Here is a 25016-nt window from a genome sequence, read left to right on the forward strand (position 1 = left end):
TCGTGCTCGCCGCCAGGCAGCGGGCACGAGCGGGAAACCGGCTTTGAATGTAAACAGCCAGCGATGGCTGTTTCCATGCAAGCGTTCAGGCGTCTGTAGAGACGCCCGATCGCTTGTAATATCCGGTCGGGTGTGCGGGCCCCCCTCTCCGTCGCCGCCGCTGCTGGCGATCCCGGGCTCCGCTGTTCCCGGTGTGAGCCCGGGACCAACACAGCAGCTCTGTGGCCGGAGATCAAACGGAGCTCAGTACACGAGCTCCGTTTGATCTCCTTCTCCTCTTCGGAATGCAGGCAGTGATGTGTATTACATCACTGCCTGCATTCAGTGTCACTCTCGGGTACAGAAACCGGAGAGAAGCTGGTGAAGCAGGTCTCTACTTCATCAGCTTCTCTGGGGGTCCCAAGGTGACAGGGGTCTTAAAGACCCCTGATATCTCCATAAAGACGACCTGTCACTGCAAATTGGCTATCACATAGGGAGCTTGTTTGCTCCCTATGTGATAGCAATAAAGTTCAGTGAAAAAAAAAAAGGTTTAAAAAATGTAAGTTTCAAAAAAAATTTTTAAAATTAAAAATCACATATCAAAGCAATAAAAAATAAAGTCCCCCGCCCCCAACATACACATGCAAACATGCGTCAAGCCCGCCACGTGCGAAAACGCAGATTACATCCATTGTGCCGCACATGTTACATATCGCCACGAACGTCGGAGTGAGAGCAATAATTTTAGGGCCATCAATCACTGATAATACTAAACTGATGAGCGGTAAAAGCTTTTCAAGCGTCGGCTATGGTCAATTTTGAGTATGGTCGTTTTTGGGATTTAACGGGTGCGCGCAATTTTAAAGCTTGACATGTTTGGTGTCTAATTTACCCGACGTGACCCCATCTTTTATATGTTACCAAAAAATTGGGTAATAATAAATGTTTTATAACATAACGTAGGGAGAACAGGTTTTTTTTTCAAAATCTTCGGTACATTTTTTAATATATAGTAAAAAATAAAACCCCCAGTGGTGATTAAATACCCCCAAAAGAAAGCTCTATCTGTCCGCAAAAAATGGTATAAAATTCATTTCAGTACAGCGTTGCATGACGGAATAAATGTCAGTCAAAGTAGCGCAGGCGCTAAACACTGAAAAATGGCCTGGACAGGAAGGGGGTATAAACACCCCGGTCAGCAAGTGGTTAAAGAACAGATAAAGCTGTAGGATAAGGGATGAGTCGCTGCTCGGACTTATTCAATTGTGTGTGTATAAATTTCAGCTAAAGCATTTGAATTCTGTGAACAACAATCTTTTTGAAACAAAGGAGCAAAAAAGATACAGGAAAACATTAAAAAATGAGCTTAATATAAATGTTTTTATTTTTTATCCTGAGCATAGCAAGAAAATATGTAAAAAAAACCTCAACGAACTATGCATTCCTTGTATAACTTATATCAGAAAGACGTGAAATCTTGATCCCTATATCTTGATCCCTATATCTTGCTACACTAGACTCTGAACCATTGCGTGTTCCTGTATACTAGGGCCAATTGATTATTTAATTTCTTTGTATATTGGTGGTATTGAATGTCATGAGCTTTTTCCTTTTCATTCATCTGAATGTGAATTGTTTTCTATTATTAATATGAAAGCTGTTTTCATGATCACTGTACACTGGAAGATAGAAAGTGTCTTTGAAGTCTTCAGCAAACAATCTAAATCCAGTTGACATTTTTATAAGGTGGAAGTTTCTATGGAAATGGTCACTGCAAGCAATACTTCCACCTCTACCACAGTTCAACATCACATTTAAAACCGAGATGATAGGAGGTATTGCCAACAGCCTATGACATACCCAGCAAATTTGACAGCTGGAGCAGATTATTTTTCTACAATAACCTTGCTCAATATTATTGCTAAACCCTGCTCAAAATGATTTCCAATAATAGCTATAAAAACATATGAATAATATTGTCCAGTAAAGAAATGCAGACAGTGCATTGGTCAGGAATATGTCATGTACAGCACAACGTACAAAGTGCATACTCCAGGCATACTCCTAGCCGCTGAATTGTGCAAAATAGTCAGTATAGTGCCCTCTTACATTGGTGGTCAGGGTAGTGCCCCATTACATTGGTGGTTAGTGAAGAAAGGCCCTCTTACATTGGTGGTCTTGGTAGTGCCCCATTACATTGGGGGTCAGTGAAGAAAGGCCCTCTTACATTGGTGGTCAGTGAAGAAACCCCCCCTGCCCGAGATTGGCGGTCAGTGGAGAAGTGCACACTTATGTTGGTGTTAATTGTAGTGCTCCCTTATATTGGTGGTTAGTGGAGATATGCCTCCTTACTTTGGTGGCCAGTGTAGTCCCCTGTTACATTGGTGGTCAGTGAAGAAAGGCCCTCTTACATTGGTGGTCAGTGAAGAAGCCCCCCCCTGCCCGAGATTGGCGGTCAGTGGAGAAGTGCACACTTATGTTGGTGTTGATTGTAGTGCTCCCTTACATTGGTGGTTATTGGAGATATGCCTCCTTACTTTGGTGGCCAGTGTAGTGCCCCATTACCTTGGTGGTCAGTGGAAAAAGACCTTCTTACATTGGTGGACAGTAAAGAAGTCCCCCCTTAGATTGATGATCAATGTAGAAATGTTTCTTTGCATTGGTGATCAGTGAATAGGTGTCTATGGACATTGGTGATCACTGGAGATATGCCCCCGTAGATTGGCGGTCAGTGTAGTGCCCCATTACATTGATGGTCATTGGATAAAGGCCCTCTTAGATTGGTGGACAGTAAAGTGCCCCTGTAGATTGATGGTCAATAAAGAAATGTCTCTTTATATTGGTGGTCAGTGAATAAGTGTCTACAGATAGTTGTGGTCACAAGATAGTTGCCCCCTTACATTGCTGATCATTGGAAAGGTGACCTTGTCTGGGTTTTGCCCAGTCTCTGCAGTCCATGCACCCCCCCAACTGTCTGAACGCACAGCACTCCCACCACCCTGCCCTTAATCCTACATTGCCAACTGCCTTTTGTTATTTTCTTTCCCACACTGGAGAGATAATATTATTTGTAGTGGACAACAGAGATACTTCACATTCCAGTTGATAACATTCAGACCTTCTAGCTGTTACCTCCTGTGACTGGAAGCTTTGGAACTACAGTAATGCTTTTAATGTCCACCATGCATTTTCTTTGTTTTGATTTTTGTCCAAAGTGACATCTCACTAGCTGCTTATGTTTGAATTACAGGCACATGCCAAGTCTGCTGGAATATTTAAGTTACTGCTGTAATTTCCTGGGCATCCTGGCAGGCCCATTATGCTCTTATAAAGACTATATTACTTTCATTGAAGGCACATCATATCATCTGAAAGAGGCGGAGGTCAATGGGAAAGATGACATAAAATATGAACAGAAAGAACCATCTCCCAATGTAAGTGTCACCCTGCTTTTCTGTTTATTGTGCCCTTGCATGAACTATGTGGAATGCTTTTAGTTAGCAGACTAATCTGCAAAATCATTAGTTTTGCTGGTTTAAAGGCCAGTCCCCATGGGAAATAGACAATACAGTTTGAAGCGAGTTCCAGTGTGTTGATGTGATTTGTACATCTCCTTAAGACTTCAGTGGTGGAATATCCCAGTAGTAATTTGTTATTCTGCCTCAACCATCAAGGCCATTAGGAAGGTTTCAGACAGATTTTAACCATCATTTGGCGTTGCAATGGCTGTGACAGGATGGACATGGAAGTCTGATGGGAATTACATACCTCTATGGGTGCAGTGGTGTTCTATAGCTCGTCTTACCTGCCTCAATGGTGAGTTGGGCTGGCATCACTCTTGGACCTTTTGGCTATTCACAATTTTAGTGCTGCAGTAAATCACAATCATTCTATTTGTATTGCAAAAGGATGTCCGTTCATTAAATTCAATCTCTCTCTCTCACCTTTCTTAAATTACCTCCACTTCCAGACCTTTGAGTGTCCAGTTACTTTGTTCTTTTTCAAGAAGAACTTCAGGCAATCGAAAAACATAAACCCTTGCAGTGGGCTACCCCTGCACTGCAAGGGTTAACTGCTTGTTTTGGTCTAGGGGCTAAAATAAAGAAGACATACTCACGTGGTCCTTGGCCCCACTTGGCTGCCAGACCGATCCCCACAGCCTCTTCTCCCGGACCAGAGCAGAGGGGGAGAGAGGTGAACCGTCATCACCGCAGGACCAAGGATCAGGTGAAAAATATTGTAGCCCCTAGACCAAAACGCGCTCCACTGCAAGGGTTAATGTTTCAATCGCCCGGAGCTCTTCTTTAAATGTTCTAAAGCCCAGGCAACACCAAGGTGGTATTCTAATTTTTATACTCTCAATCTGACTCCCTCTCTCTCCCTCTCTAATGCCTCATTCCCCTCTCTCCCTCTCTCTATATCTATTCAATGAATCCATACGGTTACTCTTTTATGTATTATAAGTTGCACTGAAGGTATTGCTAAATGAATGGAAAAGTAGCTAAAGTGCAAAAATCTCTCTAGTTCATTCGAGGTAAACAACACTAACCATGAAATGGTTAGCCATTATGATTTAGACTAATTATGGAGGGAATATAAAATTGCCTGTAATTTGGCAGCATTATAGTGCTTGTAGCCATTTTAGAGATCCTGCTGTATAGAGACTCGGAGGTTCTACATTAGAACCATTGCTGCTGATTTTGTACACCTTTTTTTACAGGAGACACAACATGTAAAATGCTACATGCTGTCTTACTTTCAAGTTCACTTCTCTGTTTAGTTGGAACTATCTTCAAAGCTCTCCTGTGCCATAAAATATAGATGATAGAATATGTTTTGCATGATTATATGTATTATACTGTGAGAGCGTTTTACATTTTATCACCGTTAATATTTGCATATAGTTCATTTTCTCTCTTAGATGCTCCTAAATATCTCTTTATTATTCTTTTTAAAAGCAGCAGGTTTTCAGGCAACAGTGAATGTTTAAAGTTCCTTGTGGAGGATAGGCCTTGGTGCACAGTAAATCACATGCCTATTTTAGGAGTTATTTTTGTGACCAGTGAACTCATATGCCTGGAAACCCATTTGGAAGATTTGTGCAACTTGTGATCACTGCCAATGCTTATTTTCCTTCTAAAGGTGGCCATACACTGTACAACCCTTGCAAGACTTTTGTCTTGCCATGGTTGTAAAGTAATTAAAAAAACATACGATCTGCCCATCATCGACAGGCTGATCGTATTTGCGATCATTGCAAGCCTGCACTGCTGAGGGGCGGGCTTCTGATGACTGCAATGCTGCACGTGCGCACACTGGCCCGTTCGACAGTTGTCGAACAAGCACGCCACTAACCCGCCGAGAATCGTACGAATCGTACCCGCCGAGAATCGTGCTTGTTCGACGGAAGACGTGTGATCGTACAGTAGAAACGGTCGCACGCCTTCCATAAACTTTGCGATTATCGTACGATCGCGGGATTTCCCGTGATTATCGTACGATAATTGTACAGTGTATGGGCACCTTTTAGACACAAGGTTCTAGTCCTGATTAGGCCAGGGGCAAGTTTTTGAACAAACCTGTACTTTACTCATTGAATTGAAGGCACCCTCCAGTGCTTATATTTACCTTTCAGGGACCCCCTCACCATTCCATTTGCCCTCTGGACCACCCAAGAGGGTACACATAGTTACGGGCTTTCTTCTCCCTGACAGCATTTAGACATGGCGATTGTCCACTTAGGCCCCCAGCCGGCAATAATCAGGGTGGCTGAAGTGTGAGTGAAAAGTAAATGGAAGGTGTCTGCTATCCAGTAATCTAGGGCAGACTACAGGATCTCTTTAATGACCAGTTCACCCCATACTGCGTTGCATGTGCTGCAATCCACTATATTGCAAGGTTACTGCAGCCCATACATTTTAAGTGAGTCCCAATGCAGAAGAAGAAAATTCCTGCAGTTTTTTTCTTTTTTAAACTATTGCATCTCCTTGTGTATGTCTGTTGGTGCTATTTAGAATGAACGGCAACACAGATACATATGGTTTCGTAGTGTGCTGCAGTAAAGTGTACTAATTCTTAACAGGACCTAAACTGTGTGGCCATAATGTGCTGACAGTAGGAGGAGCTTAATGGGGCACTGCTGACTAGACCCTGAGATTACTGTATACACCTCTGCATTCTATGTTCACTTCTCACCACTGCACCCCATGTCTACCGTTCACCCCAAAACCCCTTGTTCACTCCTCACATCTGCATCCTATGTTCACTCCTGACCTCTGCACACTTTGTTCACTCCTCACATATGCATTCCGTGTTCACTGCAACCTCTGCATCCAATGTTTACTCTTCACCTCTGCATCCAATGTTTACTCTTCACCTCGGCATCCCATACAGGGCCGGATTTCCCACAAGGCCAACCAAGGCCCGGCCTCTGGGCAGCAGGGAGTAGAGGGGCAGCAGGGGTGTGGAATTCCTATCTCCCGATGCCCGGGACATGCAGTTCCAGGCGCCGGGCGAGTAAATGTTTTCTACATTTAGCCCTGCTTTGGGCAAGCAGAGCTAAATGTACAGCGGAGAAGCCATCACTTGTTTTTTACAAAATATAGACGATGGTTTTCGATCTGGGTCCGAATAGTAGGTGCCACACCCCTAAAATTTATATTCGACAAGGACAGAAAGTGGGGTTTTGAGAGCACCAAAGGAACTTACTCCACAAAGAAAATCATATAAAAGAGTTCATTTTAATTACATTCATTAAAAACAAAGACTAGATATACAATCCAAATTAAAATCAGCTAATTAGATAGCTCCCTGTGTGCTCTCTCCATATGTACCCTTCCTACAGCATGATTAAATCATAACAAGATAAGTGCATAGTTTAGGAAACAATCTGATAATACAGACGATCAAGGATAAGGGATAACAATTCCTTAGAAGCTTAAATGCTGTATAGAGTTGGTGGAGGTTCATAAATGGAGGAGCTGATACGACGTTTCGCGCACCCAGGCGCTTCTTCAGGTACAGGAGGTATCTATTTATGTGCTCTGGTGTGTATACGTGTCTGGGCGGGTCTGGTCGAGCTACGCCCCTGCGTAGTCCCCCCTAAAAATAGGAGGGGTACTATGTCGGTCAATTCCCAATATTGAGTTTTAGGGGTAAGAGAAAGGAAGGAAGAGACAACAAAAACGAGGTGTTTGAGTCAATCAGGCTGATGGCCACACAGTTTGAGGAGACGAAGAGACAGAAAAGGTATGGATAGAGCATAGGTCTCTGTCTGCTTGTCTTCCAAAATTAGGTCCTCCGATTACCCCTACGCCACCCACATCTACTACCGCTGCCTACCTGCCGCAGACTTGTTTTTTACAAGTGATCCCGGCGATGTTGCCGAGATCACTTGTATGCAGCCTGCAGGTCTGCCATTCTCCATGGGTGTTGGTGGGTAGGGGGGCACATTGAGGAACCTTGCCTTGGGGCAGCAGAGAAAGTAAATCCGGCCCTGACCCCATGTCTACCATTCACCTCTGCATCCCATGTTCATTCCATGTCTCTGAACCCCTTGTCCACCCCTCACCTCTGCATCCCATGTCCACCCCTCACCTCTGCATCCCATGTCCACCCTTCACCTCTGCATCCCATGTCCACTCCTCACCTCTGCATCCCACGTCCACCCCTCACCTCTGCATCCCACATCTACCCCTCACCTCTGCAACCCATGCCCACCACTCAACTCTGCATCTCATGCTCACAACTCATCTCTGAATCCCATGTCCATTGCTCATCTCTGAATCCCATGTCCATTGCTCATCTTTGCACCCTATGTCCACCCCTCTCCTCAGCCTCCCATGTTCACCCCCAAATCTGCATCCCATGTCCACTCCACTGATCACCTTTGCACATTTGTCCACCCCTCACCTCTGTATCCAATGTCCACCGCTCACCTCATGCTCACTCCTCACCTCTGAACCCATTGTTCACTTGTCACATCTTCACTCCATGTTCACTGCTTACCTCTGCATCCCATGCCCACCTAATTAGGGGCATGTTTTTAAGCAAACTTGTGCCTTAATTATACAGGTTCACTGAATAGAAGGCCCCCAACAGTGCTTATATTTACCTTTCAGCAACTTTGTTGCTATGTTCATTGGTCACTTCTGCACTCCATGTCCACCACAACTACTGCCAAAGGGTAGGGTTAGTTGGTGTACGAAGAGGGACTTAATTTAAACAGAATGAAAACTTTTAAAATTAATATTTAACACTTTACTAAGGAATAAACAATAAACAAAGCAGCTCCTTTGTTCCATACACATCCTTGCACATTTCTTTTACAGCTGCCCAGTAAATACAGAGAGCCCTCTATGATACCTCCAGAGTTTTGGATCCAGATGTGACACACATTATCTTAGCTCTGGAAATAAACATCTTTTATAGCTCTAATAGACATTGATCAGATTTGCCGGCCTCACTTACTCGTGTATTTTACCAACAGTCACGTTCTGTAACTGTTCAGCTTGGCAGACTTGTCTGCACATGCATGTGTGTTTATAAAAGGAACATTCTCAGTTGTCTTCCCAGCACACCCTGGAAAAAATTGGCATTAGATCATTATCTTTTTAGAGGTTGTTTCTTCTCCTGCTGATACAGGAGACTCTAAATGTGATCTGTCATTAGGCTGGCCTGAGAGAGAGACAAAATAGGCTGAGAAAATGTGTCTAGAGTTTACGTTTTTCATAGACATGAAACGGGAGTTGAAAGACCCGACTGCTGCATGATTATTCTGTGAACTGTATAAAACCATTCCCAATTAAAGTAAGCTCTCGGGACCTCTCCATTGACGGGGCAAAAATCTCCACAAAAAGTAAAGTAGCGAGACTTGCTTGCCAATTCAGAATTAATAAAATTTCATGATTTATTGTGCAGTGAAGTATACAAACAAGAGGATAACATTATGTTCTGTATACTTCACTGTACAATAAGTAACAGGATTGTATGCTTCTTAAATTTGCACATGTGATCAGCCAAACGTGCGTGTTTACAGTGAGGAAAATATTTATTTGCCACACTGTATTTACTGAGCTGAGATCCTGATGTCTTCCTTATCTTGGGGGCACAATAGTGATTGTGCGGGAAAATCCATTTTGGACAACCAGTTCTCATTCTATAAAGGAAACCTATACTGACTGGAATATAAAGGAGGCCAGTTCTGACCTCTGCTAATTGCCTGGCTGTCTGATCCAGTGGCCACTTATTTACTTACCCAAAACAAATGTGCAGATTTGGAATTCTGACATCATGCTGACTTAAATTGACACTAAACTCAGGAGTTAAATCTTAAAATGGCATTTCGAGTACCCTAAATATTAACAAAAATGGACCTTATTTGTGTATCACTCGGCTGTAGATCCTCAAATCATCTCTGAATTGGTGCTAACACTGTCCTTCCTTCTGGAGGGGGGCTACTTTTGTTCCCCTTGGTTCCTGTGTGTGTTGCAAGGTAGCCTCCGCTCCAAGCTCGCTCCTGTGATGGACTACAATCTCAATACAAATTAGTAAACTAAATGTGAGATTGTAGTCCATCACAGGAGTGATCGTGGAGTGGTGGCTACTTTTCAACACACACAGAGAACATGATGAATGAAAGTAGCCACCCTAGCTCTGACCTATTGAAGCCCACACATACTATTCGAAGATTACTTCAAGGTCCTTTGGTGCCCTAAATACTAGTGTGCTATGACATGCAACTTTTGGCAATTACCAGCTTTGTTGATTTTATTTTTCCCTCTATGTCCCCAAAGGCTAGAGAGACTGTGTGCCATACTAATGGGCCAAAAGTAGGGATGTTCAGATACCAGTGCAGATACTTGGCATTTTCATGAGAACTACCAGGGTTGCAGCGGTTGCAACTGGGACCTGGCTCCGGCGCTCCACCACTGTCCTGAAATCATTAGTCTGTATTGTTTATAGAAAATCTGTCACATGATAATAAGCAAACATGTATCAGTACTTGTATCTGTGAGTACTTGAACAAGTATCAGTACTTGTACTTGAAAAAATGGTATCGGTGCATCTCTTTATATATATATATTTATAAAACAAAAATCATACATTAAAACAGAGATGTACAAATCCCAGGAGCTCCGTGTGCTCCTTAAAAATGACAGCTGCCTCCTAATGTTTTAATTATTCTCTAGTCTAGTCCTGGAGCTGGAAAAGTATCTGTATTTGTACTTGTACCGAGTACGGTACTTGGTATCTGAACATCCCTAGCCAAAAGGAATGTAACGAAGTTTGGAGAGGTGGGGGAACCTAGCTGGAGGTAATGAAGTTTGCATGCAATGAAAGTTGTGCATTATAGCTCCCATGTTTTAAATGGCATCTAGGACAATGGAGTAGCCATCTAAAGGTATGAGTAGACATGACTAGGTGCCTGCATTGCAGTACTGTAGCCTGTTCACTTCTGAAAGTTTAATTTAAACCATAATGACATAAACTTTGTACTCTTGATTTAATATCCAATGTCATCCCTTATGCCACTACAGGTTATTGAAGTATCCATTTTCCTAGTGAAAAATTCTGGAAATCTGTTTTTTGTCATAGGGGAGGTTTAGGCACAATCACATGGCTATGAAAGGCAGCTGGGTGTATGGAATGGTCTTTGAATAGCTCTCAGTAGACATAGGCTCAGCTGTGCCTAAAGTAATTAAGTATTTCCAACAATCCCCTTTTTCATGGGTCTTCATACAAATGGCTATAGTATCTTGCAGGTATGGACAGTTTGTAGCTGAAGATCTGCAGCTGTTGATAGTACAATTCCCATCATGGGAATGGCTAGTGGAGGAACTGGATTTCTGATGTTGAGTCTTACAGAGACGTACAAATGCTGATTCCCAGGAAGTGCAGAATAAGTATAATGTGCTGGAAGTTTAGAGGAGTACAAAATCAGCTAAAAGGTTGGGTGTGAATTCCTCCTTTTTTTGATCAGAAATAGTGTTTTGACAGTTTAAAACAAGTCTGTACAAGTTATAAGAAATATTTGAAGCCTGACTTGTTTTCGAAGGCACGGGCTGTGGGCTGTCACATGTGTGTAGGGACTCTGCCCTATGCTGTCGTGTCCCTAATTAAATTTAGTGTATTTTGTTTCTAGAATTTGTTTTCTTTTTTCTTGGCCCCGTCTTCCATAATCTCTGTGGATTGATTTTTTTCTGCCTGTTACTGTGAGGAGGTTCCAGTAATTTGTGTGGGTAGGACAATCACTGAGTTATGAATATTTATCTGAGCTAACCAATCTCTGAGGTCCTTTATTCAGAGGTATGGTTTGGGGAAATATTTAGGTCACTTTTCCAGAGGGCTCCTCCTGGGCTTTTTCTTGGAGAGCATTTTTGCATTGAAGGATCTCTGCTTGGGCCTTGCCTTTCAGTATGTGCTGTAGCCCAAGGCAAAGACAAAAGTGTGCCTTACTTGATATTCATTGATTGACTTCACATTATTTTCCCATTATAAAAACATGCTGACTACAAACCCATCCTATTTTTACCCTCCTATACACCAAGGGCCAGACCCTAAGATAGAAATGTTAGCCTTCCACACTACTTAGGGGGTCATTCTGCACCACCCCAATAGGCGGAGTTCTACTTGTACATATCGTGTCATTGTGCATATAAACGGTAGTGCGTCCTCTTCTCTCAGTAGTGGTGCTGGGAGATTTTGTATTGGAAAAACTGCATCATTTATTAGAACTGCCCATAGACTTGCACCTTTGCACATCAGTGATACAATGCTGCTGTTCATTCATTATCATCCTATATCAGTGTTAAGTGGACGGATAGAAACTGCTACCTACATACGCTACATAGTGGATAGTTTATGAACACCTGACCATCACAGCTATATGAACTTGCTAGTCATCCCATTCCAAAACCATCAACATTAATATGAAGTTTGGCACCCCTTTTGCACCTATAACAGCCACCATTTTAGGATGGCTTACCACAAGACTTTGGAGTGTGTCTGAGGGATTAGGTACCAATTCAGCCAAAAGTCAGGTATTTATGTTGATCTAGAAGACCTGGCTTGCAGTCAGCGTTTCAACTGATCTCAGCAGCATTCAGTAGGCCCCAAGAACAGTGTTCTGTGCAGGCCACTAGAGTTCCTTCACATCAAACTCATCAAACCATGTCTTTATTAACTGGATTTGTGCCCTGGATGCACAGCCATGCTGGAACAGAAAAGGGGCTTCCTGAAACTGTTAAAGAGAAACGTCACCAGCACACCAAATTCCTTAAAGGATCATCATCGTGGATTTATTGAAGACTCATGTCAAATACACAAGACATGAGTCTTCAATAAATCCACAATTATGATCCTTTAAGGAATTTGGTGTGCTGGTGACGTCTCTCTTTTACATTTGCTACTGGCAGCAGTCATTCCAAGCACCCTTCCCCGAATACAGGGATTTCCAGTAAGGAGTGCAACAAGCCTTTTGTATCTTATTCCTGAAACTTTTGCCACAAAGTTGGAAGGGTACAATTTTCTAAAGAGGATTTGCATTCTAATGCTTGTCAGTAGAGATTTCATGGCTATGTGCTAGATTTTATGCACCTGGTTTTGGAATGGGATGTCCAACAAATTGTGGTCAGGTGTCTACAAACCTTTGGTCATAGTGTTTCTATGGTTTAGATGTCTGTTAATGTGCCACTATAATCCTGTGTTGAAACAGTTTTCTTTTTAAAATATTGTCAGTGGACTTGCACAGATTTCTTTACCTCACCCTAGCTCCTCTATAAGTGTCCGTGAGCTTAGACTAGACCAGATGTCTGGCTAACTTCCTCAGCAAATCCCAACAGCTCAGAGGTGAACGTCTTCGCATTCATTTTGCAGCACTTGGCTGTTTTAGTATTTCGGTCAAACGCTGAGGATAACAGACAGTCCATTACTCTACCTCCAGCTGAAGCAATGCTCTTGACCAGGCAAAAATTATTAGAGCTTACAATCAGTGTCAGAGTGAATACAAAGAGAAATTGCAGACTTAAGAATAACTGAAATGTATTGAAGATGTTGTGCCTGTGGGATCCTAGTCTATCCTGGCACAAAGCCCACCTGCTTCTGCAGGGCCAGGGTGAACTAAAAGACCTTGTGAATCTCTGCAGTCAATGTTAAATAAAGATGTAAACGTAGGAGGATAGAATCCCTTTAAAGGAGGACACTCGTCAAATGGAAAAGCAGGGAATTGTTTTGAAATTAGGAATACTTACTGCATACTTTAAAAGTACAGCTTAGGCCGTAGAAGAACAAAGAAAGTTTCAGTTACAATATGGAAACTGTGATCTTATTTTCTAACTCAAGAGGGATGGAACACAGGGGTGGTATTGTTTTTTTTTTACAGAAATGGTTGTATTTTGTTTTTTAAATTGTTAATGTTATTGTTAGGGCTTATGTTGGCTTGCAATTATGTTGTTTCAAATTAATGTCTGAAAAGAAAAGGCTGCTTCTGATCTGCTTTGCCTGTTGTTCAAACATCCCTCAATAGGACATGCTACACCCAAAGCAGGTCAAACACTGCTTCTGATCTGTAATGTGTACTGCTCAATTAAAGTCAATGGGCTTTTGCTGACCTGTGTTTCACATACGTTTCAAAAACAGAAAGATGTAGTATAGTATAGTATAGTGTAGTATAGTATAGTGCTCGTTGAAATTAAAGTTAACCTATCACAATCCTGGGTAGTGCAAACTAGGTATATGAGAAAAAAAATGTTTAAGACAAGGTTACTGTCAGCGAAGGTTCTTCTTTGATGCGACCAATAAGAAGGCTTGGAAGGCAAGATTGGGCACAATTAGGTTTGCTGCATATCATTTCATCTGCCATAGCTCTGTGTCTGTTGATGGTTTTGAGTGTGGAGGTAACCCATAAGTGTATACATTTTTAAATATAGGATAGAGTAGTAGGAAGTCTGAACCGCCTGCAAGTTTTTTTCTTACTGTTATTCCTGGTGCCCATTGTCCACGGTACACAAAATGATAGAAAATCCAACATTTTTGAGTTGTCGAAGAAACAGGGAAATCTTCCAATGGGTAAACCTGATCTGGTGGCAATTGTCTAAGAGGGAATATTCCTCTACTTTGGAGGGATCTCCTCATAGTTCCTGCTGTGTCTTTGGGGCAGGAAGAGGGAAATCTTCCAAACGGTAAACCTTTTCTGGTGACAATCATCTAACAGAGGGATATCCCCTCACTTTGGGGAGATCTCTTATTTCCTGCTTTGCGACAGGAAGTTAAATCTACCTGACTGGACAGAAAATGAAATGACGGGTGTCTTACCATCTCATACCTTATCCAAAATTAAAAGAGCATTTGGCTTTTACACTTTTATTTTGATATGCTCAGCTGAAATTACCCAGGTTTTTGTCAGGTTTACTTGAAAGGAATCCCGAACCGAGAGAGATCAAGAAGCTGACATAGATGACCTCCCTCTAAAAATGGCTCTGGCCTCAGTACTTTCTGATTAATTTAATCAGTGATGTCAAAACTCCTGACCTTAATATTAGTTCTGGCTCTGTGATTCCAAAATTATCAAAGCAAGAGGGTCCGCTTGATAGGCAGGCAACTACATTTTTCAGCAATGGCAAACATATTTTTCTTAGTAGAGGTTCCGTCAAGAAAAGGAAGATGTTTAAGTTCCTTTAAAACTGCTTTGTGAGCTGTAAATCTATTTTTAGAGATGATGAAACCATAAAGTGATTTGCTTCTTTTTTGTTCTACAAAAAGCTTTGTACTGGAATGCAGATGAGGCATACACTACCGAGATGGGTCTTGCTCCAGATGTTGTATTTTAGTTACAATGTAGATAAACAGGCTTAATCAACACAAAGCTGGAAGTGGTCCTGTTAATTCTGAAATAGAAGATAGGGTTTAAAGAGTCTTTGGGGTACAAAAACTGGAGTCCTTTGAAAGAAATAAACAAGAACATTAATATAGCTCCGAACTGTCCCTCATTTGGAGGGACTGCCTGTCTCTTTTGGAACCAAATCCTTCTGTCTATATTTCCGACTCAGTTGTCCCTCTTTCTGGTCTGATGTAGATGTATTATTAAAACTAGCAAAATGTAATATACAACATTAAATCTTTTATCCAACCTCAAAAGTATTGCCAGTATAGGAATAGTTGTTGGGGGGGGGGAATATGGATCTAACTAATATTTGTCTGCATTGCATACTAAATGTCCGTGGTGTCCCTCTTTCTCATCTCAGAAAGTTGGAAGTATGTATTTACTTAGATAAGTGGTGAGCATGGGTTCATTGTTTGGGTATGGGTTCATTTCCTAGCAGAGATGAGAACTGCATTGAATAGCACCCAAAATTCCCCCTGGTGTGTATCTGTATGAGGGTGCTCATAGACATAGAAAAGCACACCATCTGTACAGAGCACTTAATGAAGGGGCTTTAAGATTAAGTGCATGCTCAGGCTCTTCCCTGACCCAACATATCCCACCCCTTTACTGATGCATAATTACCAAGATCTGATGCCCATGGCCTTCTGTGCTTGTTTACATCCTGAACCACAACAAGTCCTCTCTCTTCTGGCCACACCTGCGCAGTAGAGTCCCATAGAAGGGACTCATGTCCCGGGCTGGAATATGGAGGTAGATGAGCCCATAGAAGTGTATGGTGCTTTACTGTGCAGGTGCAGCCTATAGAGAGACGATTTGGGAAGTGGAATGTAAACAATCCCCATAAACCTGGGCAAGTGTACATCTGCGGAGGGGGAGTGTGGGATCTGTTAGTTCAGGGAAGGGGGACAAAAAATGCACTTTGTTTTAAAGTGCACTTACTTTTTAAAGGGTATCTCTATGCAGAACCTTTTTGTTTGTCTGTGTCTACATTGGGGAGATTTGCTTCTCAATTGTTACTGAGAAAGAAAGCAAGGGGAAATGTAATTACCCTCACTTTTGGATATTTCCACTCATTACCTGTTGCATCTCTGGAACAGAAAGTGAAGGGAATTTTCCACAAAAGTAAAAAGCAAAAAATAAACTCTTTCCTACTTTATTCAAAACAAAAGAAGGTTTTGGCTCTGCATAGACTTTAAGTTTCCTGTTCATGACAAGGGAAGAAGAGATGAGTGACGGGTAGGTTTTCTAAGGGACCTGAATGATCCACCAGGAAGCATACCATGAGGTGGGGGCCTAACTTTATTGAAGGTGTATTTTCAGTTGTGTATGAATGCCAACAAATAAGTCATTTTTTTCAATACTTATACAAATTTTTGCCCCTGAAATTTCTGTGTTTAGATTGTGATGGAAATATTATTGTCCCAGTAATGCTCAGAAAGTTTTATAGTTTTGTTTGTGATCGGTGCATGTAGTCGCATTTAAATATTCAGTTGGTTTTAATTTAAAGAACTCTAATTGCTGCCAAGTAAGAGCCAAGTAATGAATCTGCCCAACGCATCTCAGGGTTTGCCACAGCAGCAGAGACACTTGTAAACCTTTACTGCAGTGCTCTTGGTAAGGGAGGGGAGCAGAGGGAGGCAAGTCATGGCATTTACGATATAGTAAAAGTAATTGGGTGTGGAGGGTTAAGGGCAAATCAGGACACATTGGCAACAAAGCGCACTTAGTGCAACAGTTCAGCTCAGGCAATTCCACTTTGACTGAAAAATTCCAGTGACAATAGGGAAGGTGCATGGCAACAAGGATTGGATATAATAATATGCCAATATAATACCCCTCTGGCATCATTATAGTAGCACTGCAGCCTTCCAGCTCATTAAACCTGATACGATCGACAATCATGACTTGGGGAAAATGGCACCAGTTTGGTTCTGTTAGCACATCTCTGGTAAGATTGTACAGCCCTGACGCAAGTAACCTCTTATGGGGCGTCACATGGCATTTTCCCCCACTCCTACCCCCTTCTGCCTCGGATCTTTATAAAAAATAAAAGATGAAAATACACATCTCCAGGATCCCTTTAGTTGTGTCTGATTCTCCCTGCTGGCCACTGTGTGCTACAGACTTTAAGTGTGCACTCTGCTGACAGGTTGCAGGCATGTCTAAAGCAGTGGTTCTCAGCGTGTGTAACCTCAGGACCCACCTTTGTTCTTGGTCATTAAGTCTTGACCCAAGTCGCACTGCAATGGAATGTACGGCATTAGTGTACCGCGTGTTCCAGTGCGAGTGTATGAAGCGTGTGTGATAAGTGAGTTTGGGGAACCATTCAAATTAATGGCAATACAACACACCTCCCATACCAGAATGCATGGTAGGTGCAATTCCATGGTACAGTGCGTTAATTACACAGGACTGTGATTAACGCACTGTACACGGGCCCTCAAAAACACTGACTGACATACATACATACACAATCACAGACACAATCTCACACACTCACAGACATTCACATTTTTTTTAAGGTCCACCCAGTCTCCCTACCTGGAGTCAATCCTTAGCCTGGTGTCCAGTGTGGGTTGCTGTGCTGTGATGGAGCTCCATCCATATGTGCATTGCTTGTACAGCTCCCTAGATTGCCCTGTAGAGGTGCTGGGAGCCAGAATGTGATGTCACTCCGGTCCACATGAGACACATGAGGGAGCTGTAAGCAGTACACGTATGGATGGAGCTCCCTCGCGGCCATAGCCCCATCCTATCCCACCTTAAAGCTGACACTCGGTCCCGGGCAGCATATTTTGAATGGCAGCTTGGCAGGAGAATGGACAGTGCTGCGCTAGGGGGGCGCAGAGGAGCCTCTCACCTAGAAAAGTGGAAGGCATGCGGTGACCCACTTAACAAGGGGTTGCAACCCCACCAGTTGAGAACCAAGGGTCTAAAGGGATGCCAGTGATGTGTTCTTTCACATAAAGCTCAGGAACAAAATGATTGATGGCAGAGAAAGCTAATAGCTGCCATCAGGAGGAGAAGTGATTGATGAATGATGGAGGTGGTTCATGCACGAAATGAAGGTCAGCTCTTAATAGCTACTTCAGCTTCAAAGGGTTATATTTGGAGATGCAAGTTTATAGAGAATTGAGAGTAATCAGTTTTTAACACAGAAGAGGACTTGCTACAAGTGTGGGAAAAAGGCAAGGCTGGAGTTCTGCTTTAAGGTGTAATTAAACCTTTCACAGAAAAGGTTCACTCTTCACTGCCTTTCTATGGCCTCTATTTAGCAACAGCACAGTCACTGTCATGTTCACTTCCATTGAGGACTGCTAATGGGGGTGGTGATGCACAAGTCCAGCATCACCTGCTATGGATTGTGTGATCCTCCTCACCACCCCTGTAACTGACAACAGATCCCAGATGTTGACTTGCTTGCACAGAAAGCTTGAGGCTGTGCTGCAGCAATGTGCACGGCACAGCAAAGAAAAAAGGAGTTAAAAGAAAAAAAAAAAACAACAATCATGCATAACTTTATGAATAATAACTGGGAACTTTGTTGGTTAAGGGTTTAATTATACTTACAATCATTGATAAGAATTACATATTTTATCTAATGATTTTAAAACGACTGTACATGACCTTTTAGTTGAACCATACGCAGGGTTGGGCAGATGACCTCTCAGGAAGCAAGCCTTGTGTTGTGGGAAGGGAGAGTGATGGTCACAAGTTCCACCATACCTAGACGTATGTCTGCCATGGTAGTGGACTGGGGTGGTGGTGGTGGGTGCGGAGAACATTAATACATTATTTTTTTGCCTCTGTAGCAAAGTGAACCTATTTTTTTTTTGACAAGTAATTTTCACCTAAGGTCGGATTTGCTGATTTAAGACAGGCTTACTTTATTGATCATATTATGGAAATAACATGTGGAGACTGGCCTCTTTAAAATAAGACCCCATTTGTCCCAGTCATTAAAGCCCATAAAGTTATCTTTTTGAAATGATAGGCCCCTTGTAATGTTTGCAGTGGTTACCTTGTCCAGGGACCCTGAATATCTTCTTCCAAACCCCGTGATGTCATCGTAGGGGCTATAGAACCCTTCTGGTTGCCAGAGCTGGCAGTAGGAATAGGAGAGAGTGCTCTTCATCACTTCCACCGGTGATGTGATGTGGACACTGCAGTGCTGACGATCACAAGATCGGTGGAGGAGATCTCTAAATCAGAGTGCACAGCAAACAATCTGAACCAAGTGACTTGCAGTGTAGTTACCAACCCACCAACATCCACAGGGTTAACTAGGACAAGCATGACAAACGGAAGAATTTGGTCATCCCATGTGTAGCTGAGAAACTCAGAAGGGTTTTTAAAAAACATCACATTCCTGTCTGCTTTAAACCCACCAATACACTGAGGCAACAACTGGTTCACTTAAAAGACCCAACGCCAAAACACAAAATGAACAACACTATGTATGCAGTTTAGTGCAGTGAGGAGTGCTCAGAATTGTATGTCGGTGAAACAAGACAGCAGCTACACCAGCGTATGGCACAGCATAGAAGAGCCAAACCCTCTGGTCAGGATTCAGCAGTGTACCTACATCTAAAGGAAAAAGGTCACTCCTTTGAAGACAGTCAAGTACGCATCCTAGACAGGGAGGAGAACTGGTTTAAAAGAGGTGTAAAAGAGGCCATTTATGTAAAGATGGGGAAGCCAAGCTTGAATAGAGATGGGGGTGGTGAGAAATCTATTGTCTGCCACATACAATGCTGTTTTAACACCTCTCTCTCTGGGCAGGTTATTAACACCTTCTAGCTCCTATTATGCAAATGCAATCAACACCTGGTTGTGACTAACAGATTATGTGGATTGGAGCAACATTCACCATATTTATTCCCAGATAATTTTTTTGTACAAGTCATTCTGAGTTGAGAAAGCTGGTCGGATGACCAGTGATGAAAACCTTCACAGACATTTTGTATACAATAGCTCTTTTATGTTCTCGTCAGAAAAGCAGCAACGTCAAATCTCAAGAAACTCTTTCTAGCAAAACAAAGCAACTCGTTTGGCTTTAAAAAGAGCTAGTGTGGGCTCGAAACATCACAATTGTTTAGATTATTTGGAGGAGAGTAGATGAGGCGAAAGCTAACTGATATTGAGGAAGAGGGTTTTCTGCAGTAACAATTCTAAGAACTTCTTCCTCTTTACATACAAATTCCACTAAAATCTAAGCTGTTTGCTTAATATTGGTGAGATTTGCAATGTGACTATAGTTCTGCTTTAAGAAGATTGCACGTCAGCTATTTTAGAACGTGATCTATTACACTCTATGGGCAGCACAGTGGCTTAGCACTTCTGTCATGCAGCACTGGGGGGGTTCCTTGTTTGCAACCTGGTCAGGACACTATCTGCAATGATTTTGTATGTTCTCCTTGTGCTTGTGTGACTTTTTCCTCTCACACTCCAAAGCCATGCTGGAAGGTTAATTGGCTCCTGTCTAAATTGGCCTTGTATGTATGCATGTGCAATAGAGACCTTAGATTGTAGTTCCTCGAGGGCAGGGACTGATTTGAATGTGCACTGTAAAGTTCTGTCTAAATTGTTGGCGCTATATTAATGCCTATAATAAAATAATTGTTCAGGTTAATTTGCTACAGAAAAACAGCCTAAGAGAATTTACAAATTACATCCATCCATGGCCTTGGTGGGACTGAGCCCTCGGCTCCAGCGCTAATAAGCGGCATTGCTTAGTTGTAAACCTTTTGTTGTAATTGCTGCATTCAGCCAGAAGCCATAAAGTATCAGCTCTATCTTATTTTTTTTGAATTAATATCAATGTGGTCTTACAGTACAAACTTACAAGAGGATGTGGCTTTTCTCTTCGCAGACAGTTGTCGTGCACAAGGTTGTGGTTTGTGCAGTCTCATTGGCGTTTTACATGACTGCCACACGGATATTACCAGTCGAATACAATATCGATGAACACTTTGTAAAGACCTCATCAGTGCCCACAAAAGTAATATATCTCTACCTATCCCTAATGGCTGCAAGACCAAAGTATTACTTTGCCTGGACCCTTGGTGAGTTTTCTGGAAAATGAGTCAACACTGACATCTTGTGGTTAGATTGGGAATTGCACTACCATCTTCACCTGTATTATTTTATTTGTTCTTTATAAATTCATCTCAAACCTCATGTGCTTTCTATCACCTTCTTTATATTTCACCTGGAAACAACTGATTCATTTTCCTTTTTATCTTATGCACTTCTTCGAGGTACAGGCATTTTGCTGCAAGCGATAGAACGCTCAGATGTGAACAGGGGCCATTAAAAACAATGGGATTCCTCCTGTTGAGCGTTGTAGTGCTTAGGCATTTGAGCTACAAGACGCTTAGGTGTGAATAGGGCCTTAGCGTTCATGCTCATGGGCATACAAAACTCTGCATTCAGATCGCTACATCATATAGTTTTAAACAGATCTTTCCACAGCCATATTGTATATTATGGGCCCTTACACACAGTTGTGTTGTGTTCAGTCATTTTGCATTCAGCTGTAGAGAATTCGGCGTCTTCAGTATTTCTGTGTCATTTACATGTGTGTGCATGTGAATGTATGCATGTATGAAAACAGAGTTAGAGGAATAAAAGAACAATTTAACGGATGTGAACGGTTTGTGGACATTTATGCGTCTAAGGCAGGGGTGGGCAACTCCGCCCTCCAGCTGTGCTTTAACTACAAATCTCAACATGCCTCTGCCTCAGAGTCATGGCTGCAACTGTCAGTCTTGCAACGCCTCATGGGACTTATAGTTCCATAAAAGCTGGAGGGCAGGAGTTGCCCGTCCCTGGTCTAAAGGCTCATGCACATGGGCACAGTGGTCTGGGTACCATAAAAAAACATCCTGACCTCCTCACCCAGGAGCCAAGGGCATTGCGTACTGACCACCTGTACACATCAATGAAGGGCTGTGGCTCTGTGTTGGTAGATTCATACAGGTTCGGAGGTATACACCTCAGGGCACTTGCAGTCCGCGCTCAGGGACATACTGTACATCAAGTTTACACTCGAAGCGGTGTTAGTGGCGTGCAGGCTGTCATTGATCTGTGCAGGTGGGATGTATGCAACACTTGATGCATGACTGTTTTGTCGCATTCCTTACCGGATGTCCTAATTGCAAGGGAAGGGTGCTTGTAGTGACTACGGATGGCGCCGCTGATTGCACTAATCGTATAAGGAACGTCACCAGCACACAGGGGACGCACAGGGTCCCTTCATCAGGCTTAGCATTGACCAAGTGCACACAGCAAAGTGAACTTAAATAGACATACAAATGTAAGGTACAACCCCTTATACTACCCCCTGACATCACTATAACATCACAGACCCGCCAAAACTGCTGTAAACAAGTTTCAGATCTTATTAACATGAAAGAAACGTTCACCTAATAATATCGGCATACAATGCTAATTAGGTATTAAGTCCATAACATGTCAGCAGGCAGAAATGAGCAAATGTGAAAAATACTACAAGGATATTACCCTATAGATGGAAAGGAGTGGTAAAGATTAGAATGCACCATTTGTCTGTCGTGCAGCGCTCCAGCTGCTGCGTTGTCATAGAGACTAGATGCCGCCGTCCAGCCCAGTCGTGTACCAACAATAGTCACGCTAAGGGGTTGTACCTTACATCTGTATGTCTATTTAAGTTTACTTTGATGTGTACACATTGTCAATGCTAATGCCTGATGAGACCCTGTGTGGCCCCGAAAGCGCTTGTTTTACTTGACATGGTTCTGAATAAATGAACACTTGGTGATCCTTAAAGGATTTTTGTCTGCTGGTGACATTCCTTATACGATGTATGCAACACCATTGACTCCTGGGTGCAGAAATCCAGCAGTCTATATGGTACCTGGACCTCTGTGCCCATGTGAATGAGCTGGGTGGTAGGCTACACTGCCTGCATGAAAAGTGATCTGCCGTGGATCACTGTCCATAAGGCTGTAGAGCAGCGGCTGCCTGGCGTTCAGGAGACCATATTGCCGCCTCCTGAATGCAGTTTTTTTTTTCAATTCCAATGGGGTTTTTCTATTGCAATACAGCGTTGATTAGCACTGGTCAGTATGTCTGAGGAAGCGGATAAGATTCTCTTTTTCAAAGCTTTGTGTTTTTTCTTTTTTCCATACAAAGACACAACAACAAACTAAGAATTTTGATTCTCTTTTAGCCGACGCAATCAATAATGCTGCAGGATTTGGTTTCCAGGGCTATGACAAAAATGGAGAAGAAAACTGGGATCTAGTTTCAAATCTAAACATCAAAAATATAGAGGTAAGTGACTGCTGCTCGGCAAATATACAAACTGCTGCTTATGAGAAGAGCACAAGATAAATGTCAACAGAATAATAAAGTGTATCAGTCCTTAGATGTAGTGGCTGCATTCGTTTGCTATTTTAAAGTGATACTAAACTCAGGAGTTCAATCTTAAAAATACATGGTACCTTAAAGGAGAACTATGGGGTTAAGGCTTTTCCCCATAGTAGCAAATTAGTAAAAAATCTATCTCTAGCTATCTTTAAAAAAAAAAAAAGGTGTGTATTTTGTAACAAGTAAAAAAACATACAAAAAATAAATATATCCTGAAAAAGTACTAGCAAAACTATTATTAATTTAAAGTATACAAAGTAACAAGCATTTGAAGTGAATTCATATTATAAATCCATCTTGTTTGCGCTCTAGTCTCCTCTTGTGTCTTTGTAGATTTTCTCAATGGCTCAGAATTCTGTACCTTGTATACTATTATTGTAATGGTCATATAATGGGTTCTTCTTCTTTCCACTTAGAACACCATACATTTGTTCTCTCATGCGTATCTTGAATTTGTTTAGTTCATCCCATATACTGCCTGTTACAAGGACGCTGCATACAATAGATGACCCCTTTTGTATCACAGGTTAATAGATCTTTCATCTCAAATTGATACAAAAGGGGACATCTATTGTACGCAGTGTCCTTGTAACAGGCAGTATATAGGACACATTAAAAGATGAATTCATGGTGCGCATGGGGGAACATGTGTGTGATCATTTTAAGCAATTGAATAACAGCAGTATATGAATTACATAATTCTGGGGCATAAAGAGGAAGAAACTTTGTGAAATGAGATAGATTGGTAAGAATAATTCATTCAGAACGTGGAGACTACACGCTGAAGTTACATTGCTTGTTTGTAATTAATAAAATATTTTTTGTACTTTTTCTGAATGTTGTTTTACCGGCAACAATCAAAATGTTAACAGAATTACTAAACAGAGGATTTCTATTGAGGGACCATCAAAATGCCATTTGCATTATCTCGGACTAATGAAAGTGACACTAAACTCAGGAGTTCAATCTTAAAAATACATTCAAGGACCCTAACTATTAACAGAAATGTATCTTATTTGTGTATCACTCGGCTGTAGATCCTCAAATCATCTCTGAATTGGTGCTGACACTGTCCTGCCTTCTGGAGGGTGACTACTTTTGTTCCCCATGGTCCCTGTGTGTGTTGTAAAGTAGTCACCGCTCTAAGCTCACTCCCATGATGGACTACAACCCCAATGCAAATTAGTAAACTAAACATGATATTGTAGTCTATCATGGGAGTGAGCTTGGAGCGATGACTACAACGTCTGCTCCGGCTATGTTATGTCCCTCTGGACCCTCACGCTGATGTTATAACAGGATGGTATATGCTGGGACTTAAAGGAGAACTATGAGGTGAGTGCTTTTCACTCACCTCATAGTTCTAGCCGACCTGTGACAATGAGACTGTCACAGGTCGGCTCAGTAGATCGGGAGGTGAGCGAACACATACCGGGTTCGCTCACCTCTCGATCCTGTCACAGCTCTCTGCCATGACAGGGGAGGGGCTGGATTCCCCTCTTCCCGCTCCGATCTGCCAGCGCTGACTGGCGGAACGGACGGGGGAGGGGGTGGGTACAGCTGGCTCTGCCTCTAGATAGGCAGAGCCAGCTGTCACTCACGCAGCTGGGCGGATCCAGAGATCGATGTCGGGATCCGCTGCGGCGTCTCGGTATACAGCGTGTATTTAAAGGAGAACTATGGGGTTAAGGCTTTTCCCCATAGTTCTCCTTAGGGTAACGGGAGGACACAAACTAGC

At 42.3% G+C, this 25016-nt stretch overlaps 1 protein-coding gene across 1 annotated transcript in view; it reads left to right on the forward strand.

Annotated features, from left to right (window-relative positions):
• Positions 1-25016, forward strand: part of MBOAT2 (membrane bound O-acyltransferase domain containing 2) — a 163563-nt gene that overhangs the window by 128528 nt on the left and 10019 nt on the right. Inside the window, exons 7-9 of the mRNA XM_018559993.1 lie at positions 3233-3416; positions 20739-20931; positions 23079-23182. Coding sequence (XP_018415495.1) covers positions 3233-3416; positions 20739-20931; positions 23079-23182 — 481 coding nt within the window. The remainder of the gene's footprint in view (positions 1-3232; positions 3417-20738; positions 20932-23078; positions 23183-25016) is intronic.

The sequence above is a fragment of the Nanorana parkeri genome, unplaced genomic scaffold (assembly GCF_000935625.1).
Source record: "Nanorana parkeri isolate BGI_ZX_2015 unplaced genomic scaffold, ASM93562v1 scaffold425, whole genome shotgun sequence".
Lineage (NCBI taxonomy): Eukaryota > Metazoa > Chordata > Amphibia > Anura > Dicroglossidae > Nanorana > Nanorana parkeri.